We start from the raw sequence: 27,564 nt of genomic DNA on the forward strand, positions 1-27,564 counted from the left end.
TACAAAAAAACTAGCCATGCGAAGTGGCGGGCGCCTGTAGTCCCAGCTACTCGGGAGGCTGAGGCAGGAGAATGGCGTAAACCCGGGAGGTGGAGCTTGCAGTGAGCTGAGATCTGGCCACTGCACTCCAGCCTGGACGACAGAGAGAGATTCCGTCTCAAAAAAAAAACAAAAAAACAACAGAGTCTCGTTCTTTACCCAGGCTGGAGTGCAGTGGCGTGATTTTGGCTCACTGCATCCTCTGCCTCCCGGGCTCAAGTGATTCTCCTGCTTCTGCCTCCTGGGTAGCTGGGATTACAGGGGTGTGTCACCACGCCCGGCTAATTTTTGTATTTTTAGTAGAGATGGGGTTTCACCACGTGGGCCAGGCTGGTCTCGAACTCCTGATCTCAGGCAATCCGCCCGCCTCTGTCTTCCAAAGTGCTGTGATTACAGATGTAGCCACCACGCCCGGCCTGGAGGCCTCTGTTCTTAAACACTGTTCAAAGACAGGCTAAACCTCCAGAAACTGAATTTCTAGGCTGCAATGGCGTTCCCCATCGCCCATGCTGCCCCTCAAGGTGTTTCTGCAGCTCCGACAACAGCTCACCCTCCGTCTCCCCACAGGCTCTGGGGTGACCCTGAGGTTTCCTCTCCCAGCCACCATGGCCCTACCCATGGTCACTGCTATTCCCACAGCAATGGTTTGCCTCATTCCTCGAAACTAGAAAGTCTGGAGCTGGGAGAACAAGAACTCTAGGAGAAAGAGAACAGGAAATTCCAACACCGTCATCCTCCTAATCAGAGAGCTAGACTTGAATGTGGCTCCGTCCCCACCCACGTGCCACCATCACTGGGCACTTAATACCTGCCTGGATGCCGCCAGGTCAAGAACTCTGCCTGGGGACCAGGTACACTAACTGGCCCCCAGATGGCACTGGAGATGCGTTCCATAGTCTGGGGAGTGTGGCACTGCGTGGGCAGGGGCACAGATGCTGCAGGAAGGTGGGAGGCAGGAGAAGGCCCAGCAGGGCCCCTCCCAAAAGGCTCAGGCCAGGGTAAGAGGCTGCCGCCTCTCCCAGCCACGAGGAGCCATTCATTTAGAAGAGCCGGCCTGTCTTGACCCAAAGCCACTCCTTGGAGGGACACTGACATGCTGACATTCTTTTCTTTTTCTTTCTTTCTTTTTTTTTTCAGAGACAGGGTCTCACTCTGTCGCCCAGGCTGGAGTACAGTGGCACGATCTTGGCTCACCACAACCTCTGCCTCCTGGGTTCAAATGATTCTCCTGCCTCAGCCTCCCAAGTAGCTGGGATTACAGGTGAGCACCACCATGCCCAGCTAATTTTTTGTATTGTTAGTAGGGACAGAGTTTCACCATGTTGGCCAGGCTGGTCTCAAACTCCTGACCTCAAGTGATCCACCCACCTCGGTTTCCCAAAGTGCTGAGATTACAGGCGTGAGCCACCGTGCCCGGCCAGTAGCGCAATCATAGTTCGCTGCAGCCTCTACTTCCCCAGCTCAAGCAATCCTCCTGCCTCAGCCTCCCAAGTAGCTGGAACTACAGGCATGCACTACCATGCCCAGCTAATTTATTTTTATTTAATTTATTTATTATTTTTTGAGACAGAGTTTTGCTCTGTCGCCCAGGCTGGAGTGCAGTGGCACGATCTCGGCTCACTGCAACCTCTGCCTCCTGGATTCAAGCAATTCTCTTGCCTCAGCCTGCCAAGTAGCTGGGATTACAGGTACCCACCACCATACCCGGCTAATTTTTTTGTATTTTTACTAGAGATGGTTTCACCATGTTGTTGCCGAGGCTGGTCTTAAACTCCTGATCTCAAGTGATCTGCCCACCTCGGCCTCCCAAAGTGCTAAGATTACAGGCATGAGCCATGGCACCTGGCCTGGCTAATTTAAAATAATTTTTTTAGAGATGGGGTCTTGCTGTGTTGCCCAGGCTGGTCTCGCACCCCTAGGCCCACGTGATCTTCCCTCCTCGGCCTTCCAAAGTGGTGGGATGACAGGCGTGCTCCACCTTGCCTGGCCAACACTGACATTCTTTAGCAAAGCAAACACATATTAAACCGTAAGAGGTTTCTACAGGCTGCAGGAAAGTACAGGCGTGCTGGAGGGCAAGGGTCGCAGACAGATGTCTGCAGGGGACACAAAGGATGAACCCCTCAGAAGACACAGGGCTCCTCTCCGGCCCCCAAGGATGCCACAACTTTCTCGTGGGGACCCTCGGCGTGACTCCCCAAGGGCCCCTCAGCACGGGGAATTGCGTGTCAGGGTCTCTGTTCTCTGCTGCAGCCACATTTCCAGAGACCCCAACCAGGCCACCCAGAATTCCATGGCACAGCCAACCCGGACCCCGGAGAGAGCGTAAGCTTTTACAAGAGATGTGATCAGAGCATGAAGAAGCCCAGTGACTATTTTTTTTTTTTTTTTTTTTTTTGTAGATGAAGTTTCGCTCTTGTTGCCCAGGCTGTAGTGCAATGGCATGATCTCGGCTCACTGCAACCTCTGCCTCCTGGGTTCAAGTGATTCTCCTCCTGCCTCAGCCTCCTGAGTAGCTGGGACTACAGACCCGCCACCACACCCGGTTAATTTTTTTTTTTTTGGAGATGGAGTCTCGCTCTGTCGCCCAAGCTGGAGTGCAGTGGCGTGATCTCAGCTCACTGCAAGCTCCGCCTCCCAGGTTCACGCCATTCTCCTGCCTCAGCCTCCCAAGTAGCTGGGACTACAGGCGCCCGCCACCACGCCCGGCTAATTTTTTGTATTTTTTATAGAGACGGGGTTTCACCATGTTGGCTAGGCTGGTCTCGAACTCCTGACCTCAAGTGATCCGCCCGCCTTGGCCTCCCAAAGTGCTGGGATTACAGGCGTTAGCCATCGCGCCTGGCCTAATTTTTGTATTTTTAGTAGAGGTGGGGTTTCACCATGTTGGCCAGGCTGATCCGGAACTCCTGACCTCAGGTGATCCACCCACCTTGGCCTCCCAAAGTGCTGGGATTACAGGCATGAGCCACTGCGCCTGGCCCCAGTGACTATGAGAACAAAAGACAAGGCATGGCTGGCTCTCCAGGTTACAGCTGGAGAAGAGGGGAAAGGTGGTTGGTTGTACAAGCAGCTCAGGGAAGCTGGTGCTGCGGCGTGCGTACACGGCCCAAGAGTGTGGCTTTGGGTCTACCAGATGCCCTTAGGGAAAAGGCCAGAACCCGCACTGCACAGTGCAGTCACCGTGTGTGGTGGGACCCAGTGTCGGCTGAGAGGCCTGGAGGGGTCTTGCTTCCCTTGTAGTCACTCGGTGTCATAACAAGGAGGGCACCCATTTGGCCTGGGCCAACCCCTGGCCCCACTATCCACAGGCCAGGCCAGGCCAATGGCCTTGCCTAGACAGGAAGTCCCCCAGGATGTCCACTCGCTGCCTGGGGCCACAGGAAGCTGCACAGGCTCCGGGGCCTGAGCCAGAGCCTCTGCCTCGGGCTGCCACAGCCCAGGGGAGTGGCTGAGTCAGCCTCAGAGGCCATTCTGTGGCTGACAGCTGGAGGCCGCTGGCTGTGGGGGAAGGATCCTTTCCCCACCCCGGTGGCCCCACTGAGTCCGTGTGGCCAGGGCTCTCTCTGGCTGAGAAAAGAGAATTTGAGCCTAGCATACTATGCAGCAGCCCTCAAATAATTCAACTTCCTCATGCGGGTGTCTCGTAGATGCCCGTGAACATGTCTCCTCCGGCTCAGCCAGGCCGCACCCCCGATGGAAACATCCCCGGGGGCCTGACACCACTGTCGAGGGCTGCAGCACCCCCCGCACTTGCTGGGCTGACGTGTGTCCTGGCTCCTGTCTTCCCCTGAAGCCAGGCCACCCAGCTTCCTCCAGGGCCAGGCAGGGAAGCACCAAGCCCTGCCGTGCACCTGCACCCACTCAAATGCCGCAGCCCTCGTGTCATCACTGTCACACGGGCCACTCGGCATCCACGAAGCCCACCACGGGTCTCTGGGGCAATCGTTCTCTGAAAGCAAAAGCCTGCCCTGGCTCTCCCAGGCCCACCAGCCACGCATGCCGGGTCTGAGCACCCACTGGGTGCTGCTTGGAGGCCCTCCTGGCCCAGGACTGATGGGCAGATCCCACTGTAGCCTCTTCACTGTGTCCCCGACCCAGGAAACCCTGAGGCCAAGGAACCAGCCTGGTTTTGCCCCCAATACTCTTAGCAACACAGTCCCTCGTTGAACCAGATGGTTCCCTCTCAGGAGAAGTCATCCAGTGCTTATGGTATTAAGACAAGAGGAAAACTTTGGTCTTGAACTACCCGGCAGCCTTGCAAAATGTCTGCATCTGACAAATCCCCGCCTCTGCGGGCTCCCGGGCACAGGGCCGCCCCCAGCCCCGGCCCTCAGCCCCTCACACGACCTGCAGGCTGCGCTCATGCCCGTCCAGCTGGACCTTGAGCTTGTGGAGCTCCTCGATCTCGCGGTTGTGGCGCTCCGTTTTGTGGCGCACCAGAGAGCGGTAGAAGTGGATGGTGAAGACCACGAAGATGAGGCCCACGGGCACCATGATGATGGTGGACACCAGCGCGGCCTGCCAGCCCGTGTGGCTCCCGGGGCCGGGCGGGGGGCCAGGCTGGCGCCGGGCGTCCACAGGGAGGAACTTGATCCAGCAGAGCAGCACCACCTCGGCCAAGAAGAGCAGGATGCCTAGCACGGTGGAGAAGCCCCAGGCCAGCTCGATGTAGGGGTGCATGCGCTCATGCGGAGACTCGCTGATGGAGTTCAGGTTGTGGATGTTGCTCACGGCCTCCACGTTGGGCAGGATGCAGGTGCTGATGAGGAGGGCGAACAGGTGCACGGCCACCAGCACCGTGGTGCAGGCGCTGAAGGCAATCAGCAGCGGCCGAGGGTACTGGTACTGCGTCTCCAGCTGCACCTCCACCATGGCCACCTGTGGGGACAGCAGACAGGTGGTGCTGGGTGTGGGGAGGGCAAGGCGTGGCCCCACCAGGGCCACCTGCCAGGCAGAGCAGGGGCTGGGCCAGGTTCGGGGGACAGGGTAGCCATGGGCTCTCCTGCTGGCGGGACTCACCCATGTTCTGGGCCCTTGAAGACCAGAGGGCAACCTCCTCACTGATCAAATGTTTCACATTTTCCTTTGTTCTAATTAGCTAAAGAAGACTGCACTGAGAAAAAAAATCTCACAGTACAGAAGAGGCCAGTGTGGTGGCTCATGCCTGTAATCCCAGCACTTTGGGAGGCCGAGGCGGGTGGATCACTCGAGGCTAGGAGTTGGAGACCAGCCTGGTCAACATGGTGAACCCCCGTCTCTACTAAAAATACAAAAAGTAGCTGGGCGTGGTGGCAGGCACCTGTAATCCCAGCTACTCGGGAAGCTGAGGCAGAAGAATCGCTTGAACCTGGGAGGCGGAGGTTGCAGTGAGCCAAGATCGCGCCACTGCACTCTAGCCTGGGCGACAAAATGAGACTCTGTCTCAAAACAAAACAAGCCACAAAAGTTTAAAAAAGAAAGGAAAAAGAAAGAAAGAGAGAGAGGAAGGAAGGAAGGAAGGGGAGGAGGGAGGGAGGGAAAAACTGGCCGAGTACAATGGTTCATGCCTGTAATACCAGTGGTTTGGAAGGTTGAGGCAGGAGGATCACTTGAGGCCAGGAATTCCAGGCTGCTGTGAGCCCCGATCACACCACTGCACTCCAGCCTGGGGGACAGAGGGAGACCCTGTATCTACAAAAAATATACAACATTAGCTAGGCTTGGTGGCACATGCCTGTAGTCCCAGCTACTGGGGAGACTGAGGTGGGAGGATCGCTTGAATCCGGGAGATCCAGGCTGCAATGAGCTATGATCACACCATTGCACTTCAGCCCATGTGACAGAGCGAGACCTCGTCTCTACAAAAAAAGGAAACTGACCTTTCAAAGGTAAAAATTGGCCAGGCACGATGACTCATGCCTATACTCCTTCCTTTGGGAGGCAGAGGCAGGAGGATCGCTTGAACCCAGGAGTTTGAGACTAGCCTGGGCAACATAGTGAGAGCCCATCTTGACAAAAAAAAACCCCTGACCTTTTAAAATATAACAACTGAAACTGCCGACAGTCCCCAGACTCAGAGCTGAACACCTGGATGGCCTCAGACAGACCACGTGGTGCCTCCTCAGCAGAGGCCAAAAGCCCAGCGAGAGCCAGCACCTCGAAAGCCCAGGAAAAGTGATGGAAGTGAGGCCGAGGGTGAGGAGGGAAAGGAGGCATGGCTGGGTCTCCTGAGGAAGCAAAATCATCAATCACAGTCAGAGGTTACAGCAGGTATGGTCTAAAACGGACAAACTAAGGAATCGCAGGCTCTGCTTGGTGTCTTGAAATGTGAGGTCAGCCAGGCGCGGTGGCTCATGCCTGTAATCCCAGCACTTTGGGAGGGCGAGGCGAGTGGATCACTTGAGGTCAGGAGTTGGAGACCAGCCTGGCCCACACGGTGAAATCCTGTCTCTACTAAAAATACAAAAAATTAGCTGGTCCTGGTGGCGGGCGCCTGTAATCCCAGCTACTCGGGAGGCTGAGGCAGGAGAATCGCTTGAACCCAGGAAGCAGAGGTTGCAGTGAGCGGAGATCATGCCACTGTACTCCAGCCTAGGCGACAGAGCAGGACTCTGTTTCAAAAAAAAACGAAGAAAGAAGCCAGGGGAAGATTCTTCTACCCACTGTGTTTCCCTCCTAGACCTAAGCCATCCCTGTTTAAAAAAAAAAAAACAAAAAAAACTCAGGCCAGGTGCGGTGGCTCATGCCTGTAATCCTAGCACTTTAGGAAGCCAAGGGGGTACGGATCACTTGAGGTCAGGAGTTTGAGAGCAGCCTGGCCAACATGGCAAAAACTCCCTGTGAAAAATACAAAAATGAACCGGGCATGGTGGCTTGTGCCTGTAGTCCCAGCTACTCGGGAGGCTGAGGCAGGAGAATCGCTTGAATCCGGGAGGCAGAGGTTTCAGTGAGCTGAAATCATGCCACTGCACTCCAGCCTGGGTGACAAAGTGAGACCCTGCCACAAAAAAATAAATAAATAAAATAAAATAAAAAATAACTCAGGAGGCTGGGCCCCAGAGTTGGAGGCTGCAGTGACCTATGAATGCACCACTGCACCCCAGCCTGGGCAATAGAGCGATATCCTGTCTGGGAACGAATAAAGTAAAAAATAAAATAAAATAATATATATGAAGATTTCATAATGTCCTTCAGCAACTGCCACCTCTTAGTGGTGATGGAATGCTTCCTAGATAAAAGAAGATATGGCCGGGCGCGGTGGCTCACGCCTGTAATCCCAGCCCTTTGGGAAGCTGAGGTGGGCAGATCACTTGAGGTTAGGAGCTCGAGACCAGCCTGACCAACGTGGCAAAACCCCATCTCTACTAAAAATACAAAAATTAGCCGAGCATGGTGGTGGGCACCTGTAGTCCCAGCTACTCGGGAGGTTGAGGCAGGAGAATCTCTTGAACCCGGGAGGCGAAGGTTGCAGTGAGCCAGATTGCACCACTGCACTCCAGCCTGGGCGACAGAGTGAGACTATATTTCAAAAAAAAAAAAAAGACGACATGGCAGTCCTAGTAGACCAGAGCTGAACAGCAACTCACCAATAATATGGCTGGGGCTATTGTGAAACGCATCCAAAAACCAGTAGCCACAGAACATGGGCTGAGGGATGGTTTTTCTCAGTGTGGCCCTGGCTTGGCTATGGTCACCTCAAAGGATATGGCCCAAGTGACAAATATTACAAACCACAGAGGCCTCCAAGACAGGAAATAAAGATGATTACGAGGTAGCGGGCAGAGCTCACAAAAAGTGGTTTTGTTCCGCCTTAAGAGGAGAAAAGGGACTGAGTGAGCGGCCTCACACCTGTGATCCCAGCACTTTGGAAGGCTAAGGCGGGAGATCACTTAAAACCAGGAGTTCAAGACCAGCCCGGGCAACAAAGCGAGACCCCATCTCTATTAAAAAAAAAAAAAAAGAAGAAGAAAAGAGAAGGAAATTTTTTACTGTGTTTATGCAGAATTATTTTTAATTTAAATTACATTTTTTGTTTGTCTGTTTGTTTGTTTTGAGACAGAGTCTCGCTCTGTCGCCCAGGCTGGAGTGCAGCGGCCGGATCTCAGTTCACTGCAAGCTCCGCCTCCCGGGTTTACGCCATTCTCCTGCCTCAGCCTCCCGAGTAGCTGGGACTACAGGCGCCCGCCACCCCGCCCGGCTAGTTTTTTGTATTTTTTTAGTAGACACGGGGTTTCATCATGTTCGCCAGGATGGTCTCGATCTCCTGACCTCATGATCCACCCTTCTCGGCCTCCCAAAGTGCTGAGATTACAGGCTTGAGCCACCGCACCCAGCCTTTTCTTTTTTTTAAGTGAGACAGAGTCTCGCTCTGTTGCCCAGGCTGGAGTGCAATGGCGCTATCTCGGCTTACTACCTCTGCTTCCTGGGTTCAAGCGATTCTCCTTCCTCAGTCTCCCCAATAGCCCACTATGGCTGACTAATTTTTTTTTTTTTTTAAGATGGAGTCTTGCTCTGTTGCCCAGGGTGGAGTGCAGTGGCATGATCTCGGCTCACTCCAACCTCCCCTTCCCAGGTTCAAGTGATCCTCCCGCTTCAGCCTCCTGAGAAGCTGGGGTTACAGGTGCCAGCCACCACACCTGGCTTTTTTTTTTTTTTTTTGAGATGGAGTTTTGCTCTGCCACCGAGGCTGGAGTACAGTACAGCGATCTCAGCTCACTGCAACCTTCGCCTCCCGGGTTCAAGTGATTCTCGTGCCTCAGCCTCCCGAGTAGCTGGGACTACAGGCTTGTGCCACCACACATGGCTAATTTTTTGTTTTTTTTAGTAGAGACGGGGTTTCACCGTGTTAGCCAGGGTGGTCTCCATCTCTTGACCTCGCGATCTGCCCGCCTCAGTCTCCCAAAATGCTCGGATTACAGGTGTGAACCACTGCGCCTGGCCTAAGTTCTGTATTTTCAGTAGAGACAGTGTTTCACCAGGTCAGCCAGGATGGTCTCCAACTCATGACCTCAGGTGATCTGCTCACCTCGGTCTCCCAAAATGCTGAGATTACAGGCATAAGCCATGGTGCCCGGCCCTCCTTTTCATATTTTTAGTAGAGACTGGGTTTCCCCATGTTGGCCAGGCGATCTGGAACTCCTGACCTCAAGTGATCGGCCAGCCTCAGTCTCCCAAAGTGCTGGGATTACAGTGAACCACCGTGCCTGGCCTATGTAGAGGTTTTATGAGGGGGGCCTCGGATCACTGGTTCTCCGTGTTGGGGGAAGAATTTGCATCAAGAAATAAGCTTCAGGTTAGGCACAAGCACGCGTTGCTAGACAAAGGAACAGCTTTGCAATTCTAATGAGGGAAGACACACTATAAAGGCGAACTCTTCCTAGCAATCTGTACCTTTGCCTGTTCCCAGGGCCCTGCCCCGACTCAGCTAGTTTCTGATGATTTGTACTTGTCACTTATTTTTCCCAAGCTGCCCTGCAGTCTGAAGAATGATCTGACCTAATGACGCTATGCTAATCTAATCAAGCAGGTGCACTGCGGCTCCCCCCGGGTCTCAGCTCCACGCCAGACGGTTCATGTGCTTCCCACTGCAGCTGGCGCTCTGTATCTCTGAGTTCCACATCTGCAGATTCAACCCACCGCGGGTCAAAAATACTTGGGGGAAAAAACAAAATGAAACAACAATATTTTCCCCTTGGCATAAGGTGAAGAAAAAAATAACAAACAAACATACAAAACCTAGCCTGGGCAACACAGCGAGACCCACCTCTTTTTTTTTTTTTTTTTTTGAGATGCAGTCTTGCTCTGTCGCCCAGGCTGGAGTGCAGTGGCGCCATCTCAGCTCAGTGCAACCTCCCATCCTGGGTTCAAGCAATTCTCCGTCTCAGCCTCCAGAGTAGCCAGGATTACGGGCACCTGCTACCACGTCCGTCTAATTTTTGTTTTTTTTTTTTTTTTTTTGAGACAGAGTGTCACTCTGTCGCTCAGGCTGGAGTGCGGTGGCTGGATCTCAGCTCACTGCAAGCTCCACCTCCCGGGTTCACGCCATTCTCTTGCCTCAGCCTCCAGAATAGCTGGGACTACAGGCGCCCGCCACCTCACCCGGCTAGTTTTTTGTATTTTTTTTAGTAGAGACGGGGTTTCACCGGGTTAGCCAGGATGGTCTCTATCTCCTGACCTCGTGATCCGCCCGTCTCGGCCTCCCAAAGTGCTGGGATTACAGGCTTGAGCCACCGCGCCCGGCCTAATTTTTGTATTTTTAGTAGAGACAGGGTTTCACCATCTTGGCCAGGCTGGTCTTGAACACCTGACCTCATGATCCACCCGTCTTGGCCTCGCAAAGTGCTGGGATTACAGGCGTGAGCCACGGAACCCAGCCTCCACCTCTTCTTTTTTTGAGATGGAGTCTCGCTCTGTCACCCAAGCTGGAGTGCGGTGGCGCCATCTTGGCTCACTGCAACCTCCACCTCCCAGGTTCAAGTGATCTTCCTGCCTCAGCCTCTTGAGTAGCTGGGATTACAGGCACGTGCCACCAAGCCCGGCTAATTTTTGTATGTTTAGTAGAGACAGGGTGCCACCATGTTGGCTAGGCTGGTCTCGAACTCCTGACTTGAGGTGATCTGCCCGCCTCAGCCTCCCAAAGCGCTGGGATTACAGGCATGAGCCACCGCGCCCAGTCAGCTTTTTCTTTTAAATTGTATCATCAGTCTAACAATTGAGCCTCTGGCCTATAGAAAAACAATAGAGGCCGGGTGTGGTGGCTCACACCTGTAATACCAGCACTTTGGGAGGCTGAGGTGGGTGGATCACCTGAGGTTAGGAATTCAAGACCAGCCTGGCCAACATGGTGAAACCCCATCTCTACTAAGAATACAAAAATTAGCCGGGTGTGGTGACGTGTGCTTGTAGTCCCAGCTACTTGGGAGGCTGAGGCAGGAGAATCACTTGAATTCAGGAGGCGGAGGTTGCAGTGAGCCCAATTCACACCACTGCACTCCAGCCTGGGTGACAGAGCAAGACTCCATCTCAAAACAAAAACAAACAAAAAGAAAAACAATAATTGTTTTCACATAAGGAAACAGGCTGGACAAGGTGTAATGCTAGCACTTTGGGAGGCCGAGGTGAGAAAATCACCTGAGAGTTCAAGACTGCAGCGAGCCATGATTGCACCCCTGCACTCCAGCCTAGGCAACAGAGCAGAGAACTTGTCTCTAAAAAAAAAAAAAAAATTAGCCAGGCGTGGTGGCACGTGCCTATAATTCCAGCTACTCAGGAGGCTGAGACAGGCGGATGGCTTGAGCCCAGGAAGTAGAGGCTGCAGTGAGCCATGATCACACCACTGCCTTCTCCAGCCTGGGCAACAGACAGGGACCGTCTCTAAAAACAAAACAACAGGCCGGGCGCGGTGGCTCAAGCCTGTAATCCCAGCACTTTGGGAGGCCGAGACGGGCGGATCACGAGGCCAGGAGATCGAGAGACGATCCCGGCTAACACGGTGAAACCCCGTCTCTACTAAAAAAAATACAAAAAAACTAGCCGGGTGAGGTGGCGGGCGCCTGTAGTCCCAGCTACTCGGGAGGCTGAGGCAGGAGAACGGCGTAAACCCGGGAGGCGGAGCTTGCAGTGAGCTGAGATCCGGCCACTGCACTCCAGCCTGGGTGACAGAGCAAGACTCCGTCTCAAAAAAAAAAAAAAAAAAAAAAAAAAAAAAAAACAAAAAACAAAACAAAACAACAACAAAAAAATCACTTCCGCCCAATAGGACCTGTAAGCACACTGTTGTGTCCTCACTGTGAGTCCTTAACCTCTGGGACAATTCCCTCCAGGGGTGTGGGTCAGCGGCTTTGGAGTCAACAGGAGATGGGCCCCTTGTCAGAGCCACAGCTTTGTCCGAAACTGACTCTTGTCCTAGGGGATGACTCAGAGGGAAGGCGGCCACCGGGAGCCAGGCCAAAAGCTCTGCTTTGTCACCCTGGAGTTCACATTCCAGGAACTTCTGCATCGCTAACTGGGCTAAACTGATCCAACCCCAATCAATCCCTGGGGCCTGCTCAGAGATCCCTGAGAGCTCCAAACGTTTGGGTGGTGCCCGAGACGGGGCAGACGTGGGCACTTTTCTCCAGGAAACCCTGTACCATGCAGCGATTTGATTTGATTTTATCTTTTTAATTAATTAATTAATCTATTTATTTTGAGACAAAGTCTCACTCTTGACCAGGTTGGAGTATAGTGGTGTGACCTTGGCTCACTGCATCCTCCGGCCTCCCAGGTTCAAGCAATTCTTTTGTCTCAGTCTCCCGAGTAGCTGGGATTACAGGCGCCTGCCACCATACCCAGCTTGTTTTTTTGTACTTTTAGTAGAGATGGTGTTTCACTGTGTTGGCCAGGCTGGTCTTGAACTCCTGATCTCAAGTGATCCACCCACCTCGGCCTCCCAAAGTGTTGGGATTACAGGCATGAGCCACTGCGCCCGGCCAAAATAAAGAAATAAATAAATTTTATTTTTTCTTTTTGGAGATGGGGTCTCACTCTGACGTCCAGGCTGGAGTGAAGTCATGTGATCATAACGCATTGAGGCCTCGGCCTCCTGGGCTCAAGTGATCCTCCCGCCTCAGCCTCCCAAATACCTGGGGCTATAGGTACGTGCCACCAAGTCTGGATAATTATTTATTTTTGTAAAGACAGGGGTCTTGTCTTGCTGTGTTGCCCAGGCTGGTCTCAAACTCCTGGCCTCAAGCTATTCTCCCACCTTGGCCTCCCAAAGTGCTGGGATTACAGGTGTGAGTCACTGCACCTGAGCTACTATAATTACCCTGCACCAACCTCCCTCCTTGCTAAGCAAGTACTTGATGTGAACGGGACAGAGTGGGCTTTCTGAAGATTCTAGGGCTGGGAGCCCCTGGCATACACCCAGCACCCTCACTCACATTGACAGTCGCCCAAGTCCCATCTGGTGGGACTTGGGCGGATGCTTTCCACTGGTCCATCCTGGCTGCCAGAGACTGGAGGGAACGCTTTGGTCCCCGAGGCATCCCGGGACCTCAGTTAGCAAAGCCCGTCTGACCAGCGAGCTCCTCACCTGGCGTGCACACTCACCATGGCGAAGCCGGAGAGGAGGGCGGAGGTCCTGCTGGAGGCCTTCAGCTTGGCCCTGCTTAGGTAGAGCTTCCGCCACGACAGGGCCTGTACTGAGTGGTGGTTGGAGGTGACCAGTTCCAGGTAGCTGCGGCGGACCCAGTCCCGGTAATCCATGCCCTTGTGGCCGGGCTCCGGGCAGGCAGGAGTAGAGGGGTCGACAGGCACGTTGAGCTCAGCGCTCATGGTGGGAGCCAGGCTGAAGGTGGGAGAGAGACATGCTCAGGTATCCTAGGTTACTGCAGCCTGGAAGAGCTAGACTCTAAGCCCATTCAACCTACAGGGGCTGCCCAGGGGTTTAGAAAGTGCCCAGGACCTAAAGTTATGATTGTTTGTTTGTTTGCTTTTGAGACAGTGTCTCGCTCTGTCACCTAGGCTGCAGTGCAGTGGGGCAATCTCACCTCACTGGAAACTCTGGCTCCCAGGTTCAAGTAATTCTTCTGCTCAGTCTCCCGAGTAGCTGGGATTATAGGTGTGCGCCACCACGCCCAGCTAATTTTTGTATTTTTAATACAGACAGGGTTTCATCATGTTGGCCAGGCTGGTCTTGAACTCCTGACCTCAAGTGATCTGCCTGCCTCAGCCTCCCAAAGTGCTGGGATTACAGGTATGAGCCACTGCGCCCAGCCTCCAGGACCTAAAGTTCTGAAACCTGGATTTGACTCTACTGTGTGATTCTGAGCATGACAGCTGACCTTTCTGAGCTGGCTCTTTCATCTTGAGAATGGGGATATTTCCACCTATAGGACTTTTAATTTATTTTATTTTACATATTTTTTTGAGACAGTCTCGCTGAGTCACCCAGGCTGGATGGAGTGCAGTGGTGCAATCTCTGCTCACTGCAACCTCCGACTCCCAGATTCAAGTGATTCTCCTGCCTCAGCCTCCCAAGTACCTGGGACTACAGGCACCCGCCACCGTGACACCTGGCTAATTTTTGTATTTTTTTTTTTTTTTTTTTTTGAGACAGAGTCTCGCTCTGTCGCCCAGGCTGGAGTGCTGTGGCCGGATCTCAGCTCACTGCAAGCTCCGCCTCCCGGGTTCCCGCCATTCTCCTGCCTCAGCCTCCCGAGTAGCTGGGACTACAGGCGCCCGCCACCTCGCCTGGCTAGTTTTTTGTATTTTTTAGTAGAGACGGGGTTTCACCGTGTTAGCCAGGATGGTCTCGATCTCCTGGCCTCGTGATCCGCCCGTCTCGGCCTCCCAAAGTGCTGGGATTACAGGCTTGAGCCACCGCGCCCGGCCATTTTTGTATTCTTAGTAGAGATGGAGTTTCACCATGTTGGACAAGCTGGTCTCGAACTCCTGACCTCAGGTGATGCAACTGCCTCAGGCTCCCAAGATGATGAGATTACAGGTGTGAGCCACCGTGCCTGGCCTTCAACTTAAATTTTGATCATTACAGTTCACCCTAAGAAAAATACTGGACTTACAAAACTAAAGCCACATCCAGGCTACAAGGCAAACTTTTAGCAAGATGAAAAATGAAATCCACCAACTCACATGACCACATTTTAAGAAGAAACAGACGGCGGAGATGCCTGGACTCATACCTGGTAGACATCTGGTTTGACTAACATGGATTAAACATCAGAAGGACGGATCTGTCAAGATTTGTGAATTTAAACCTAAATCTCCACTAAGTAGGGGATTGGCGGTCGCGTGTGTCCCAAGGAGCTGGGCTGCTCGGCCGCACGCCAGGATCCAGTTCTAATTAATCTGCAGGGCGTGCTTCAAGGGCACAGGCACCTTGTGGTTTACTTGGCATCAGAAAGAGTGACTTTTCCAGCCTGGCCAACATGGTGAAACCCTGTTTCCACTAAAAATACAAAAATTAGCTGGGCGTGGTGGTGGGTGCCTGTAATCCCAGTGACTGGGGAGGCTGAGGCAGAGGCAAGAGAATCGCTTGAACCCAGGAGGTGAGGTTACAGTGAGCCAAGACTGTGCCACTGCACTCCAGCCTGAGTGACAGAGCAGAACTCTGTCTCAAGAAAGGAAAAGGAAGGAGAGGAAAGGAGAGGAAAGGAGAAGAGAGGAGAGGAGAGGAGAGGAGAGGAAGGGAAGGGGAGGGGAGGGGAGGGGAGGGGAGGGAAAGGAAAGGAAAGGGGAAAGGAAAGGAAAGAGGAAAGGAAAGAGGAAAGGAAAGAAGAAAGGAAAGAGGAAAGGAAAGGAAAGAAGAAAGGAAAGAGGAAAAGAAAGAGGAAAGGAAAGGAAAAAGGAAAAAGGAAAGGAAAGGGAAGGAAAGGAAAGGGAAGGAAAAAGGAAAGGAAAGGGAAGGAGGCCGGGCGCGGTGGCTCAAGCCTGTAATCCCAGCACTTTGGGAGGCCGAGACGGGTGGATCATGAGGTCAGGAGATCAAGACCATCCTGGCTAATACGGTGAAACCCCATCTCTACTAAAAAATACAAAAAAAAAAAAACTAGCCGGGTGAGGTGGCGGGTGCCTGTAGTCCCAGCTACTCGGGAGGCTGAGGCAGGAGAATGGCGTAAACCCGGGGGGCGGAGCTTGCAGTGAGCTGAGATCCGGCCACTGCACTCCAGCCTGGGAGATAGAGCGAGACTCCGTCTCAAAAAAAAAAAAAAAAAGGAAAGGGAAGGAAAAAGGAAAGGAAAGGAAAAAGGAAAGGAAAAAGGAAAGGAAAGGGAAGGGAAGGAAAGGAAAGGGAAGGGAAGGAAAGGGAAAGGAAGGAAAGGGAAGAGAGTAACTTCTATGTCCAGGCCCACATAGGCCCCATGGAAAGTCTGCTTCAGGCTGTTACACACAGATCCGTGTTCTAGGTCCCAGGGAGTGTGGCTGGGGTGGATGGGTGGAGTGGGGGGGGGGTGCTTAACAGGGTCAGCAGCTGAGGAAATGCCCCAAACTTAGTCCATCCATGCCAGAGTTGAGCCCCCATAATTGAAAATGCCCTAATTTGAAAATTACGCAGGAAGGTGCTGGAGGTGGAAAATCATGTCGCCTTTCCCTTTGTTCTCAACAAGGCTGCAAAGCCACAGCCTTCCCTGGCCAACAGGCCCTCTGGGAACAGTTCTGTGCTATTTCTGCCAGGGGATGCCAATTACCAGGTCATTTATACGAATGCCAACTTGGGCTCTCCGTCCCATCTCCTCATGCACATCCGCAGCCAGCAGCACCGCGTCCAAGCACTTCCATCCCCGGGCGTACCTTCCCTTGGGGAGAATTCAGAGAAACACTGCAATCCATAGGTTAGCTCCACATAATGGAAAATGCTATAATTTGGAAACTGCATTTTTCCTCTTCCCTCACCCCCATAGTTAACAGAATTGAGCGTGCAGGTCTGATGACCCCAGTATACGGAGACTGCAGGGGTGAGACGCTAACCTTTGCTCCCTCCATCCTCCCTCCTCCATCACACAGGTGCTGAGCACACTTGGCACTTAAGGATCCAAGATGAAAGAGGCCAGAATTCATGGCCTCCCAGTAGGGGAGCAAGATAAGGGGATGTGGGTCGGAGCCGTGGTTCAAACCTGTCCTCCCAGCACTTTGGGAGGCTGAGGTGGGCGGATCACTAGAGGTCAGGAGTTTGAGACCAGCCTGGACAACATGGTGGAACCCTGTCTCTACTAAAAATACAAAAATTAACTGGGCGTGGTGGTGGGCGCCTGTAATCCCAGCTACTCAGGAGGCTGAGGCAGGAGAATCACTTGAGCCAGGGAGGTGAAGGTTGCAGTAAGCTGAGATTGCAGCACTGTACTCTAGCCTGGGCCACAAAGCAAGACTCCGTCTCAAAAAATAAAAGAAAAGAAAATAAATTTTAAAAAAAGTCAGGCGCAGTGGCACATGCCTGTAATCCCAGCACTTTGGGAGGCTAAGACAGGTGGATCACTAGAAGTCAGGAGTTCAAGACCTGCCTGGTCAACATGGTGAAACCCCATCTCCACTAAAAATACAAAAATTGGCCAGGTGTGGTGGCATGCACTTGTAGTCCCAGCTACTCAGGAGGCTGAGGCAGGAGAATCACTTGAGTCCGGGAGGCAGAGGTTGGAGTGAGCTGAGACTGTACCACGGCACTCCAGCCTGGGTGACAGAGTGAGACTCTGTCTTAAAAAAAGAAAAAAAAAAAAAAAAATAGCCGGGTGTGCTGACAGAGGTTGCAGTGAGGCGAGAGCACACCATTGCACTCCAGCCTGGGCGACAGAGCAAGACTCCATCTCAAAAAAAAAAAAAAAAAAAAAAAAAAAGAGGTGGGGGCAATCCTCATCAACTGAGCTAAAGGCTTCAGTGGAGGGCAGGGAGCAGAGGACTGGCTGCCTCACACCAAGGCCAGGAAAAGGTGTCTGCAGATAACACCGCGGAGGGGACACAGCAGCCCTTTGCAGGCCAAAGTGCCTCACACCTGTAATCTCAGTGTTTTGTAAGGCCAAGGTGGGAGGATCACTTGAGGACAGGAGCTGGAGACCAGCCTAGGCAACATAGTAAGAAGCTGTCTCTAAAAATAATTTTTTTTTGAGATGGGGTCCTGCTGTGTTGCCAAGGCTGGAGTGCAGTGGCACGATCTCGGCTCCCTGCAAACTCTGCCTCCCAGGCTCAAGCGATCCTCCCTCCTCAACCTCCCAAGTAACTGGGACTACAGGTGTGTGCCACCACACCTGGCTAATTTTTTATTTTCGGTAGAGACAGGGTTTTGCCACGTTGGCCAGGCTGGTCTAGAACTCCTGAGCTCAAGGGATCTGCCCACCTTGGCCTCCCAAAGTGCTAAGATTACAGGCGTGAACCACTGCATGTGGACTCTAAAAAGAATTTCAAAAAAGAGGGACCGTTCCTCAAAGACAATACGCTGCACGCATGGAAAGATTCTGAGAGACCGGAAGGCCACTCCAGGTGTATGTGTGGGGTGGCTCCCCTTGTCCAGGAGATAAGTAGGGAAGGTAGCTGCCACCTGGGGGGTGGAGGGGGCAGGGAGATGTGGGTGGAAGACACTTGGAGCCTGGGGCTATGGAATGAGCCAGAGGGTCTGGGCAGCATGACTGGGCGTCCAGCCACGGGAGAATGGAAGGAATCGGTGAGTGGAACGGTCTGGGCACTGCTAGATCATTCTGGTTTGGGACCACAGTTCAACCCAGGGAAATGGCTGGCCAACTGGGAGGAGTGGGAGGCAAGGGAGAGCCTGGTGGCCTCCAGAGGAAGGAAGGGTGAACAAGAGGGACGCTCCATCAGTAGGGGTGGGCTGGGCTCAGGTCTGAGAGTGGAGGTGAAGAGCTCAGGGCAGTGAGGGCTGAGGGTGGCTTCCTGGGAGCTGCCAGCCCTCCCATGCCCCATTGGTGAGGCCCTGCAGATGCCCCCAGAGTGGGTGGGGTTGTGGAGGAAAGGATGTCTGGAGCTAGGTCTTGAGACAGGTCTGCAGGTCTGGAAGGAGCAGCCCAGGAGGGGATTCCTATTCATCCTCTGTTTCCAGTGCCATCTGTGTGTGCCAGGCCCGGTGGCTTGGGGGGAGGGACAGAGTCTGGGCCCCACACTGGATCCCAGGCAGGGGGTGGAGTGGGGCAGGATGGAGCCCTGCACTTCTGTCAGGTGGCACAGACCCTAGAGGATGCTCAGGGACTGAACCTTGTGGGGTTGCTTTTTTTTTTTTTTTCTTTAACGAGCAGTCAGAGAAAACAGATCTTGTAGAATAACGCGATCCCCTCTCTAAAGATGAGCGATTCTTCCTGCCTGGCCTGTTGGACACATTTCCACAGGGCGGTCTTGGAGTTTGACTTCCTCTAAGCATCTGGGGCACCGGCAATGGCGAGTGTCTCTCTCCGGCAGGCTCATTGGGAGGGGGCCTCCCAGTGACGCCCCCTTGCATCCCTGTCCCTCCCCCAGGGACACCCCGGTGTCCGGACCCGGCTGCGCCCTCGACCCGGATCCGCTGGGCGCCGCACCCCGCCAGGGATCCCGCGGGGTGGAGGTCACCAACCCCGGATGGGTGGTGACCGCGCCCCGGCAGCCTACAGTCGTCCCCTTCCCCGCCGAGAGTCCCCGGTCCAATTTCGGCGCCCCCAGCCGCAAGGACCCCGCTCCCGGCGCCAGCCCCCGCCGCCACACTCACCGGAGCTGCCCTCTCCCCGCCCGGCTCAGCTCCCGCTCGGGCTGCGTGGCCGCGTGGCCGCGTGGCCTGTGGCCCAGTGGCCCGGCCGGAGCGCCGAGCGCGGCCCCCTCCCTCCTTCCGCCGGTCGCGCGGGGTCCCCCGGCCCCGCCTCCGCCCCGCCCCCGCGGCCGCCGCAGCCGCTGCCAAGGCAACCGGGAGCCACCGCCACGTGACCTGCCCGCGGGGGAGCCGCGGCCACGTCACCCGCCGGGCCGGGAGGGGCGGGGCTGGCGGCACCTCCTCGGAGTGGCGGGGTGGGGGTCCCTGTCTTACCTGGAACCACCCCGGGATCGCGCGCTGGAGAGGAGCAGGGGAGGTGGGAAGGCCCTGACCCGCGCGCATCCCTCCTGCCCCAGCTCCCGTCCCCCGCCCCAGCTCTGGGAGTCAAAGCGAGGCCCCCGCCCCATTGGAGATCTGGCTACCCACAGACCACGAGCTGGGCTTTCCCTGCCCCTGGGTCCGGGCGCAAAAGGGAAGCCCCGGGCTTGGCAGGGGGAGCCTCGGGGGGTGCCTAGCATTGGACGCTGGCTGCATGGAGGGGTGGGGAGTGGGGACAGGGCGGGCGGGTGCCAGGTGGGCAGTGGAGGGGAAAAGAAGGTGGGGAGGGGAGAATCTGTCTGGCCACGCCTGAGTTTTCACAGGATTTTTTCTTTTTTTTTTTTTTTTTTTTTTCTGAGACAGGGTCTGGCTCTGTCACCCAGGCTGGACTGCAGTGGTGCGATCATGGTTCATTGCAGCCTCGAATTCCTGGGCTCAAGTGATCCTCCCGCCTCAGTCACCCAAAGTGCTGAGGCTACAGGCAGGAGCCACCACACCGTGGTAATTAAAAAATTTTTGTTTTTGTTTTTTGAGAGGGAGTTTTGCCATGTCGCCCAGGCTGGAGTGCAGTAGTGCCATCTCCGCTCACTGCAACATCCGCCCCCGGGGTTGAAACGATTCTCCTCTCTCAGCTTCCTGAGCTACAGGTGCGGGCCACTAGCCTGGCTACTTTTTTGTATGTTCAGTAGAGACGGGGTTTCACCATGGTGGCTGGGCTGGTCTTGAACTCCTGACCTCAGTAGATCTGCTGGCCTCGGCCTCCCAAAGTGCTGGGATGACAGGTGTGAGTCACCGTGCCCAGCCAAAAAAAAAAAAAAAATTTTTTTTTAGAGATAGGTCTCCCTGTGTTGGCCAGACTGGTCTTAAACTGGCCTCAAGTGATTCTCTCAGCCTCTCAAAGCACTGGGATTACAGGTATGTGCCACAACGTCCAGCTGATTTTAAAATTTTTTTGAAAAATAGAGACGGGATCTCACTCTGTTGCCTCTGCTGGTCTCGAACTCCTGGGCTCAAGTGATCCTCCCACCTCGGCCTCCCAAAGTGCTGGGCATAGAGGCATAAGCCACCTTGCCTGGCCCCTGCCCAGGGTGTTGGATGGCACCACGAAGAGCTTGCACTGAGCTAATTGGGGGTTGCCACCCAGAGCGCACTGCCACTCACAGGCCCAGCAAGACCCCTGGGGTCCCAACCCCAGTGCAGCAGGCTGTCCTTCTCAGGGTGTTCGCACACAGCAGCAAAGCGTTTCTTCTTCTTCCACTCTCTACTGCAGGGAGCCTCTCACCCTTAATGGTGAACTCTCTGCGGTTTTACGAGTGAGGTAGTCAAACAGGAGCGTTCTTTTCAGGAAGTGCAGCACATGAATAATTCACAGACAGACAAGATGGGTTCCTATCAGCCCGGCGGTGCCAGACGGTCCCTTGGAGTCCTTCCTCCGTGCCGGGTAGGCTGCTGCGTGCCCTACATAGGATTTTTCCATCTGTCACAACAGCATTGGACCGTGACACATTTATCCAAACGAAGGAAAAATTCCACTCATGTCAGCCAGCCCACATTTTATGACAATTGGAAGAGTAGATGTTACGGACGCCAGGTTAAATCCATCTACACTTCGAGTTGTATTTTACAGACTACTGCTGAGAGCCAGAATGAAACCACGAGGACACTTAGTCTAATAAACCAGGTTTCCCCCTCCAGGTTACTGACCTAAAAGGCAGGTTAGGCCCTAACATGGGCATAAGAAAAGCCCAGGGTTCCTTACTGGCCCTCCTCCTGCCACCCCCATCAATGGCTATGGGTAAGGGATCATTTGAATTTCAGGGGGCAAAGTCCTCAAAAAGCAATCATGCTATGGCTTTCCAACGTGGAGTTCTTGGTAAAATGTATCTCGATGGCTCACGCCTGTAATCCCAGCACTTTGGAAGGCTGATCACCTGAGGCCAGGAGTTCAAGACCAGCCACGTCAACTGGTGAAACTCCGTCTCTACTAAAAATACAAAAATTAGCCAGGTGTGGTAGTGCACGCCTGTAGTCCCAGCTACTGGGGAGGCTGAGGCAGAAGAATCGATTGAACTTGGGAGGCGGAGGTTGCAGTGAGCCAAGATCATGCCATTGTACTCCAGTCTGGGTCAGAGAGCAAGACTCTGTCTCAAAAAAAAAAAAAAAAACCCAGGAAGAAAACACTTTGTAAACGGCAGTAGTTTGCATCACAGATGAAAGTGCTTTCAGCAAAGGAGTCCTTTGTTGAATTCTCACTCTTGCAGCAACTTCACTCATCCCTGAGAAAGCTTCCTGTGCCTGTTACTGATGCCGCCACCCCCCGGGCACATTTATCCAGCATGCCCAGACAGAAGCAAAATGCAAGTCATAATTGCCAGTGCTTTTCAGAGCTGGTTTCCTAACCAAACAGAATAGCTTGCTTGCTTTTCTTTCTCTCCCTTCCTCTTTTTCTCTTTTCTCCCTCCCTCCCTTCATTCCTTTCCTTCCTTCCCTCCCTTCCTCCTCCGTCCCTCCGTCCCTCACTTCCTCCTTTCTTTCCCCTTCCTTCCTTCCTCCCTCCTTCCCCCCTCCCTCTCTTCCTCCCCCCTCCCTCCCTTCCTTCCTTCCATTTTATTCCTTTCTTTTTTTTTTTTTTTCTCTCTCTCTCTCATTTTATGAGTGTCTCGCTCTGTTGCCCAGGCTGGAATGCAATGGTGCCATCTCGGCTCACTGTAACCTCCACCTCCAGAGTTCAAGCAATTCTCATGCCTCAGCCTCCCAAGTAACTGGGATTACAGGCACAGGCCAGTAAGCCTGGCTAATTTTTGTATTTTTAGTAAAGACAGGGTTTCACCATGTTGGTCAGACCGGTCTCAGAACTCCTAGCCTCACATGATCTGCCGGCCTCAGCCTCCCAAAATGTTGAGATTACTGGGTTGAGTTACCACACCTGGCCTATAATAGCTTTTTCTTTTTGAGATGGAGTTTCGCTCGTCATCCAGGCTGGATTGCAATGGCGTGATCTCGGCTCACTGCAACCTCCACCTCCCGAGTTCAAGCAATTCTCCTGCCTCAGCCTCCCAAGTAGCTGGGATTACAGGTGCCCACCACTATGCCCAGCTAATTTTTGTATATATTTTTTAGGAGACGGGGTTTCACCGTGTTGGCCAGGCTGGTCTCCAACTCCTGACCTCATGTGATCTGCCCGCATAAACCCAGCTCCTAAACCCAGACGATGTTTCAGCCGTCAGTCCTAGGTCAGCTGTCTCAGAAGGGTTCCCTCAACCACTCAGCTGCTGGCAACCATGAGTCCCCTCCCCATCGGGTCGTGTGAATTGTCCCACATCCATGTCGCTGGACTCTCCCCTACTTCTCCCTGTCCTCACTTGCTTCTGCACTAACTCAGGCCACCATCACCTCTGGTCTGCATGGAAAGGCAGGAGCCTTGTCCCTTTCCACAAACTCAAAGGTCCCCCATGTCTCTCCATTCCAGCCCCTACCCTGTGACCTTTGAGACTCCAGTCCCCTTATTAACAGGGTCTGAGGCCATGGCAGGGCGCCTCGTCCCTCCCCAGCTCGCTTTCTGGGCACTCTTGTTCTCCTGAGCCGCCTAAGAGTTCACCTTGGTGCTCGCCCTTGCAGAGGCCTGGGTCAAGTGCCCACACAGCATGCTGTGCTGCTCTCCCGGATCCTGTTCTGCTGAGACCTGGAGCCCCCTGAAGGCAAGGACTGTGTTTTGTCCACCACCATCCCCAGTGCCTAGCAATGGGCCTTGGAATCCTTTGGATTTTGCACTTAGTGGATGCTCAATAAACATTTGCTATGTTTTATTATTATTTTTTGAGACAAAGTTTCACTCTTGTTGCCCAGGCTAGAGTGCAGTGGTGCCATTTCGGCTGACTGCAACCTCTGACTCCCGGGTTCAAGCAATTCTCCTGCCTTAGCCTCCCAAGTAGCTGGGATTTACAGGCTGTCATCACCACGCCTGGCTAATTTTTGTATTTTTAGTAGAGACAGGGTTTCACCGTGTTGGCCAGGCTGGTCTCGAACTCCTGATCTCAGGTGATCCACTCACCTCGGCCTCCAAGTGCTGGGATTACAGGCGTGAGCCACTGCACCTGGCCTTTTATTTCTGAGATGAGGTCTTGCTTTGTTACCCAGGCTGGAGTGCAGAGGCAGAATCATGGTTCACTGCAGCCTGGATCTCCCAGGCTCAAGTGATTCTCCCACTTTAGCCTCGGAAGTAGCGAGGTCTGTGCCACCAGGCCAGGCGCACTTTTCAATTTTTATTTGGTAGAGACGGGGGGGTCTCACTATGTTGCTCAGGCTGGTCTTGAACTCCTGGCCTTAGGTGATCCTCTCGCCTAGGCCTCCCAAAGTGCTGGGGTTATAGGCGAGAGCCACCGCACCCAGTGGCTTTACCATGTTCTGTGGAGTAAGAAAACAGGAAACAGCCACCCGGAACTTGCTCCAGGTTAATTTCCAAGAATGTTCTCTCTACTGAAATATATGTTAATATATGGTAATCATAGCTCACTTTAGTCAAGTACGCCAAATAGTAAACAGAAATTAACTTCCAAGAGGGAGAAGGAGAAAACACACATCTCCACGATGAATGCAAAGGAACTGGCCTGAGTTCTATTTCCAACAGTTAGTAGAACACTCCTCTAACTCAATTTTAATGTCTTAGTTTTTTTTTTTTTTTTAACCAAAATGTAAATGTAGGAAATAGGGAAGTAAATTTAAAATCGTAACAGGGCAGGGCTTGGTGGTGCACACCTGTAATCCCAGCACTTTGGGAGGCCGAGGTGGGAGGGTCGTTTGAGCCCAGGAGGTGGAGACCTGCCTGGGCAAGATGCAAAACCCCGTCTCTACAAAAAATACAAAAATTAGCCAGGCACGGTGGTGCACACCTGTAGTCCCAGCTACTTGGGAGGATGAGGTAGGAGAATGGCTTGAGCCTGAGAGGTGGAGGTTGCAGTGAGCCGAGATCACGCCACTGCACCCCAGCCTGGGCAAAAGGGCCAGACTTTGTTTCAAAAACAAACAAAAATTAGGCTGGCATGGTGGTACATGCCTGCAGTCCTGCAGGGAGGCTGAGGTGGGAGGAATGCTTGAGACCAGGAGTTGCAGGCTGCAGTGAGCAATGATGGCACCACTGCACTCCAGCCAGGGTAACACAGCAAGACGTTGTCTCAAAGTTAACTAATTAAGGGGGCGGGTTCTGTAGTAGAATCTCCTGGAGCAGGTACCTGTTTAAATGTATATTTGGGCGTGAATCGTAATGATGCAGAATCACAGGGGCATCACCAGGGAACCTAGATATGTTTGTTTTTGAAACAGGGTCTCACTGTGTTACCCAAGCTGCAGTGCAGTGAAGTGATCACGGCTCACTGCAGCCTTGAACTCCTGGGCTCAAGGGATCCTCCTACCTCAGCTTCCCAAGTAGCTGGGACTGTAAGTGCGCACCATCATGCCCAGCTAATTTTAAAATTTTTTGTAGAGATGAGGTCTCACTCTGTTGCCCAGGCTAGTCTCAAGCAATCCTCCCGCCTTGGCCTTCCAAAGTGCTGGGATTACAGGCATGAACTCACTGTGCCTGGCCATGAGAATTCTTGTGTGCGAGGTTTTCTGAGATGATTGTTACCTACACCTCTGTGTTCAGTCCAGACTCCTTCCCACCCAACAGCGATGAGGGACGTTACTTCATGATTCCCCCTAATCTTGTTTTTTTTACGGGGGGTGGGCAGGGGCTCTCAGTATCACCCACTCCTTTCTCAATGATGACATCTGTTTGTTCCTCTTTTCCCAAATAAATGATGCCCTGAAGAAAAAATCTCTCAACTTAAGGTCCTAATGACCTAATAATAATGGCCAGAAATGGCTACAGGACATGTCCTGCCTAAACATCTCTGCACCCCATGGGGGTGAAGCCCACCGCAACCTGGCATCCTGCTGCGTCGCCATGTGCCCGCCCACCCAACACACGCCCGTGGCGACTGTCTCTCTTGGCCCAGTGAGCTGGCAGAGGCAGGAAGGGACTTGCCCACAGTCCCCTGGCTTACCAGAGGCAGGGAAAGGATTAAAAGCTAGGTCATCAGGCTCCAAGCCCCAGCACCCTCCGCAGCACTAAGGAGGCCCACAAACTCCAGGCTGCAGATTCAGGGCAGGGGCTGTGACACACATGGGGGCGGGGAGAGGGATGGAAACCAACAGTCCAAAGACAGGAGAACTAAAACCGAAACGCAAACCTGCCAGTCCCAGACAAAGACAAAAACAGGTTTCAAAATGTACAGCCAGGGCATGTGCTCATTTATTTAGGGCTGACTCTCCGTGTCTGATTCCTGGGAAAGAAAATCCCTGTGACATGAACCGATGAAGGGACAGAAGCTATCACAGATGTTACAGGGCTCAGAGCGGGGCCGGGGAAATCTACACTACAGAAGTAAAAGCAACAGAAAATGTTTCTGGGTTTCCCTTCCCTTCACTCAAAACCACTATTTCCTTAATTCTATCAAAGTATGTAAGGGGCACAAAATAGACTCAGGAACTTGGGGTTAAATCATCCAAAAATGGAGCCAAGGCTCTAACTAGCAACCGTCTCTGTCGTCCCTGTTGGCCTCAAAACACTGAGGTCAAAGGCTGGTCTCGGCTCCTCCCAGGCACCCTGGCTCCCAGCACAGTGCCCCGCCCTCTGTGTTCATCATCATCATCGTTTTTTAAGAGACAGGGTCTCGCTCTATTGCCCAGGTTGGCCTTGAATCCCTGGACTCCAGCGGTCCTCCTGCCTTGGCCTTCCGAGTAGCTGGGATTCCAGGCACACGCCTCTGTGCTGGGCTGCCCTGCTTTCTGCAGGTGCCTTCTCTGCACGGGCCCAGTGCCTCCTGGATGCCAGTCTGGGGCTGTGCCACCTGAGGACAAAGGAGTTCTGCCTCTCTTCTCCCCGCTGGTCCCAACTGCTATGACCTGGCGGAAAGCCCTAACGGTTGCAGTCATGCAAGGAGGAGCTCCACCCACTTGACCGAGTCCCTCCTCTCTCAGCCCGTTCTGTTTAGACCCCCTTCCACTTCGGGATGAAAATGCAGCTGTCGGCGAGAGAATCCCCGTCCGGCTGGGAATCCCCTGCCCTCTGCTCTGGCTCGGTCCAGCTTGCATTCTCCATCTGCTCACTCTCTGGTCAACGGCTCTTCCCCCACAGCCCTTTCCACACACCCCATGCCCTTGTGATCCAGCCCCTGGTGAAATCCCTGGCCCGGGCCTCCCTGTGCACACCCAGGGCTTCCCAGAACACACAGGGCACTGGGAGCTGCAGTGGGAGCAGACCCTCTGTGGTGTGGTTCCCACTTCCCACTGGAGTGGGTGGGCAACATGGACCAGCCCCACAGCCGAGGCCATCTCCTCACTGAGCCTGGGACCAGGTCCACATAATGGGGTTCAGTCCCCATGGGAATGGTGGCATCTCACAGCCTTCTCCAGAGTGTTTGTAACTCACGGTCCACACGTCCCAACAAAATGCAAGGGTGTTCTGCTCTTTACTAAATAAACGCTCCCTTCCCAGAAACCAGCCCCAAACTCATCACTGTTCAAATATGTGACAAGGTGAGGCTCTCTGTCCCCGTTTACCAGGAACACGGATGGCATCTGCAAGGCAGTGCCTTTGAGTGTCAGGGAGACGGCCCCTCAGGCTCCCAACCCTGCCGAAAGCAGGACTGCGAGCGGCTCGGGAGGGGTCTCCTTTGCTCTCCATCCAGTGGGTCAGCGGGTCCTTGCAGGGAAGAAAGAGCCAAACAGCCACCTTTCCTTTCTGGTCACAGCACGAGCCGGGTTCCAGGCAGCGGCTGTGGCAAACACTGTCATCGCCCCATGATGAAACTGGGCACCTCCTCCTCCTCCTCCTCCATTCCAGACGCCTCTGCAGAGCTGCTGGACCCCTGCTCCTGGGGCTGACCAGGTCCTGTAACCACACGACATTCAAATCACACACATGCAAAATGGTTCAGGATCAAGTGTGCTTTCAAAGAGGAGAGCTG

The 27,564-nt window shown here is 53.6% G+C and overlaps 2 protein-coding genes and 1 pseudogene across 4 annotated transcripts in view; all 3 read right to left on the minus strand.

Moving 5' to 3' along the window:
• Positions 1-2,568: 2,568 nt before the first annotated feature.
• LOC126950418 (uncharacterized) lies at positions 2,569-4,239 on the minus strand (annotated as a pseudogene). The gene has a single exon (XR_007724170.1). The product of XR_007724170.1 is annotated as an uncharacterized LOC126950418 (transcript).
• On the minus strand, positions 2,569-19,341 carry ORAI2 (ORAI calcium release-activated calcium modulator 2). 2 transcript variants are annotated; one of them, XM_050783837.1, is made up of 4 exons: positions 19,202-19,341; positions 16,212-16,319; positions 13,114-13,351; positions 2,569-4,920 (listed from the first exon to the last, which is right to left on the minus strand). In XM_050783837.1, exons 2-4 carry the CDS (start codon positions 16,217-16,219, stop codon positions 4,381-4,383), a joined length of 786 nt encoding a protein of 261 aa, XP_050639794.1. In that variant the 5' UTR covers positions 16,220-16,319; positions 19,202-19,341; the 3' UTR covers positions 2,569-4,380. The 2 variants fall into 2 exon arrangements, with proteins under 2 accessions (XP_050639794.1, XP_050639795.1); XM_050783838.1 differs by lacking the exon at positions 16,212-16,319 and having other exon boundaries at positions 19,202-19,307.
• Positions 19,342-25,825: 6,484 nt separating this feature from the next.
• PRKRIP1 (PRKR interacting protein 1) overlaps positions 25,826-27,564 on the minus strand; it is a 532,772-nt gene continuing 531,033 nt past the window's right edge. Inside the window, exon 8 of the mRNA XM_050783860.1 lies at positions 25,826-27,488. Coding sequence (XP_050639817.1) covers positions 27,388-27,488 — 101 coding nt within the window. The 3' untranslated portion in view covers positions 25,826-27,387. The remainder of the gene's footprint in view (positions 27,489-27,564) is intronic.

This window comes from Macaca thibetana, chromosome 3 (genome assembly GCF_024542745.1).
Source record: "Macaca thibetana thibetana isolate TM-01 chromosome 3, ASM2454274v1, whole genome shotgun sequence".
Classification (NCBI taxonomy): Eukaryota; Metazoa; Chordata; class Mammalia; order Primates; family Cercopithecidae; genus Macaca; species Macaca thibetana.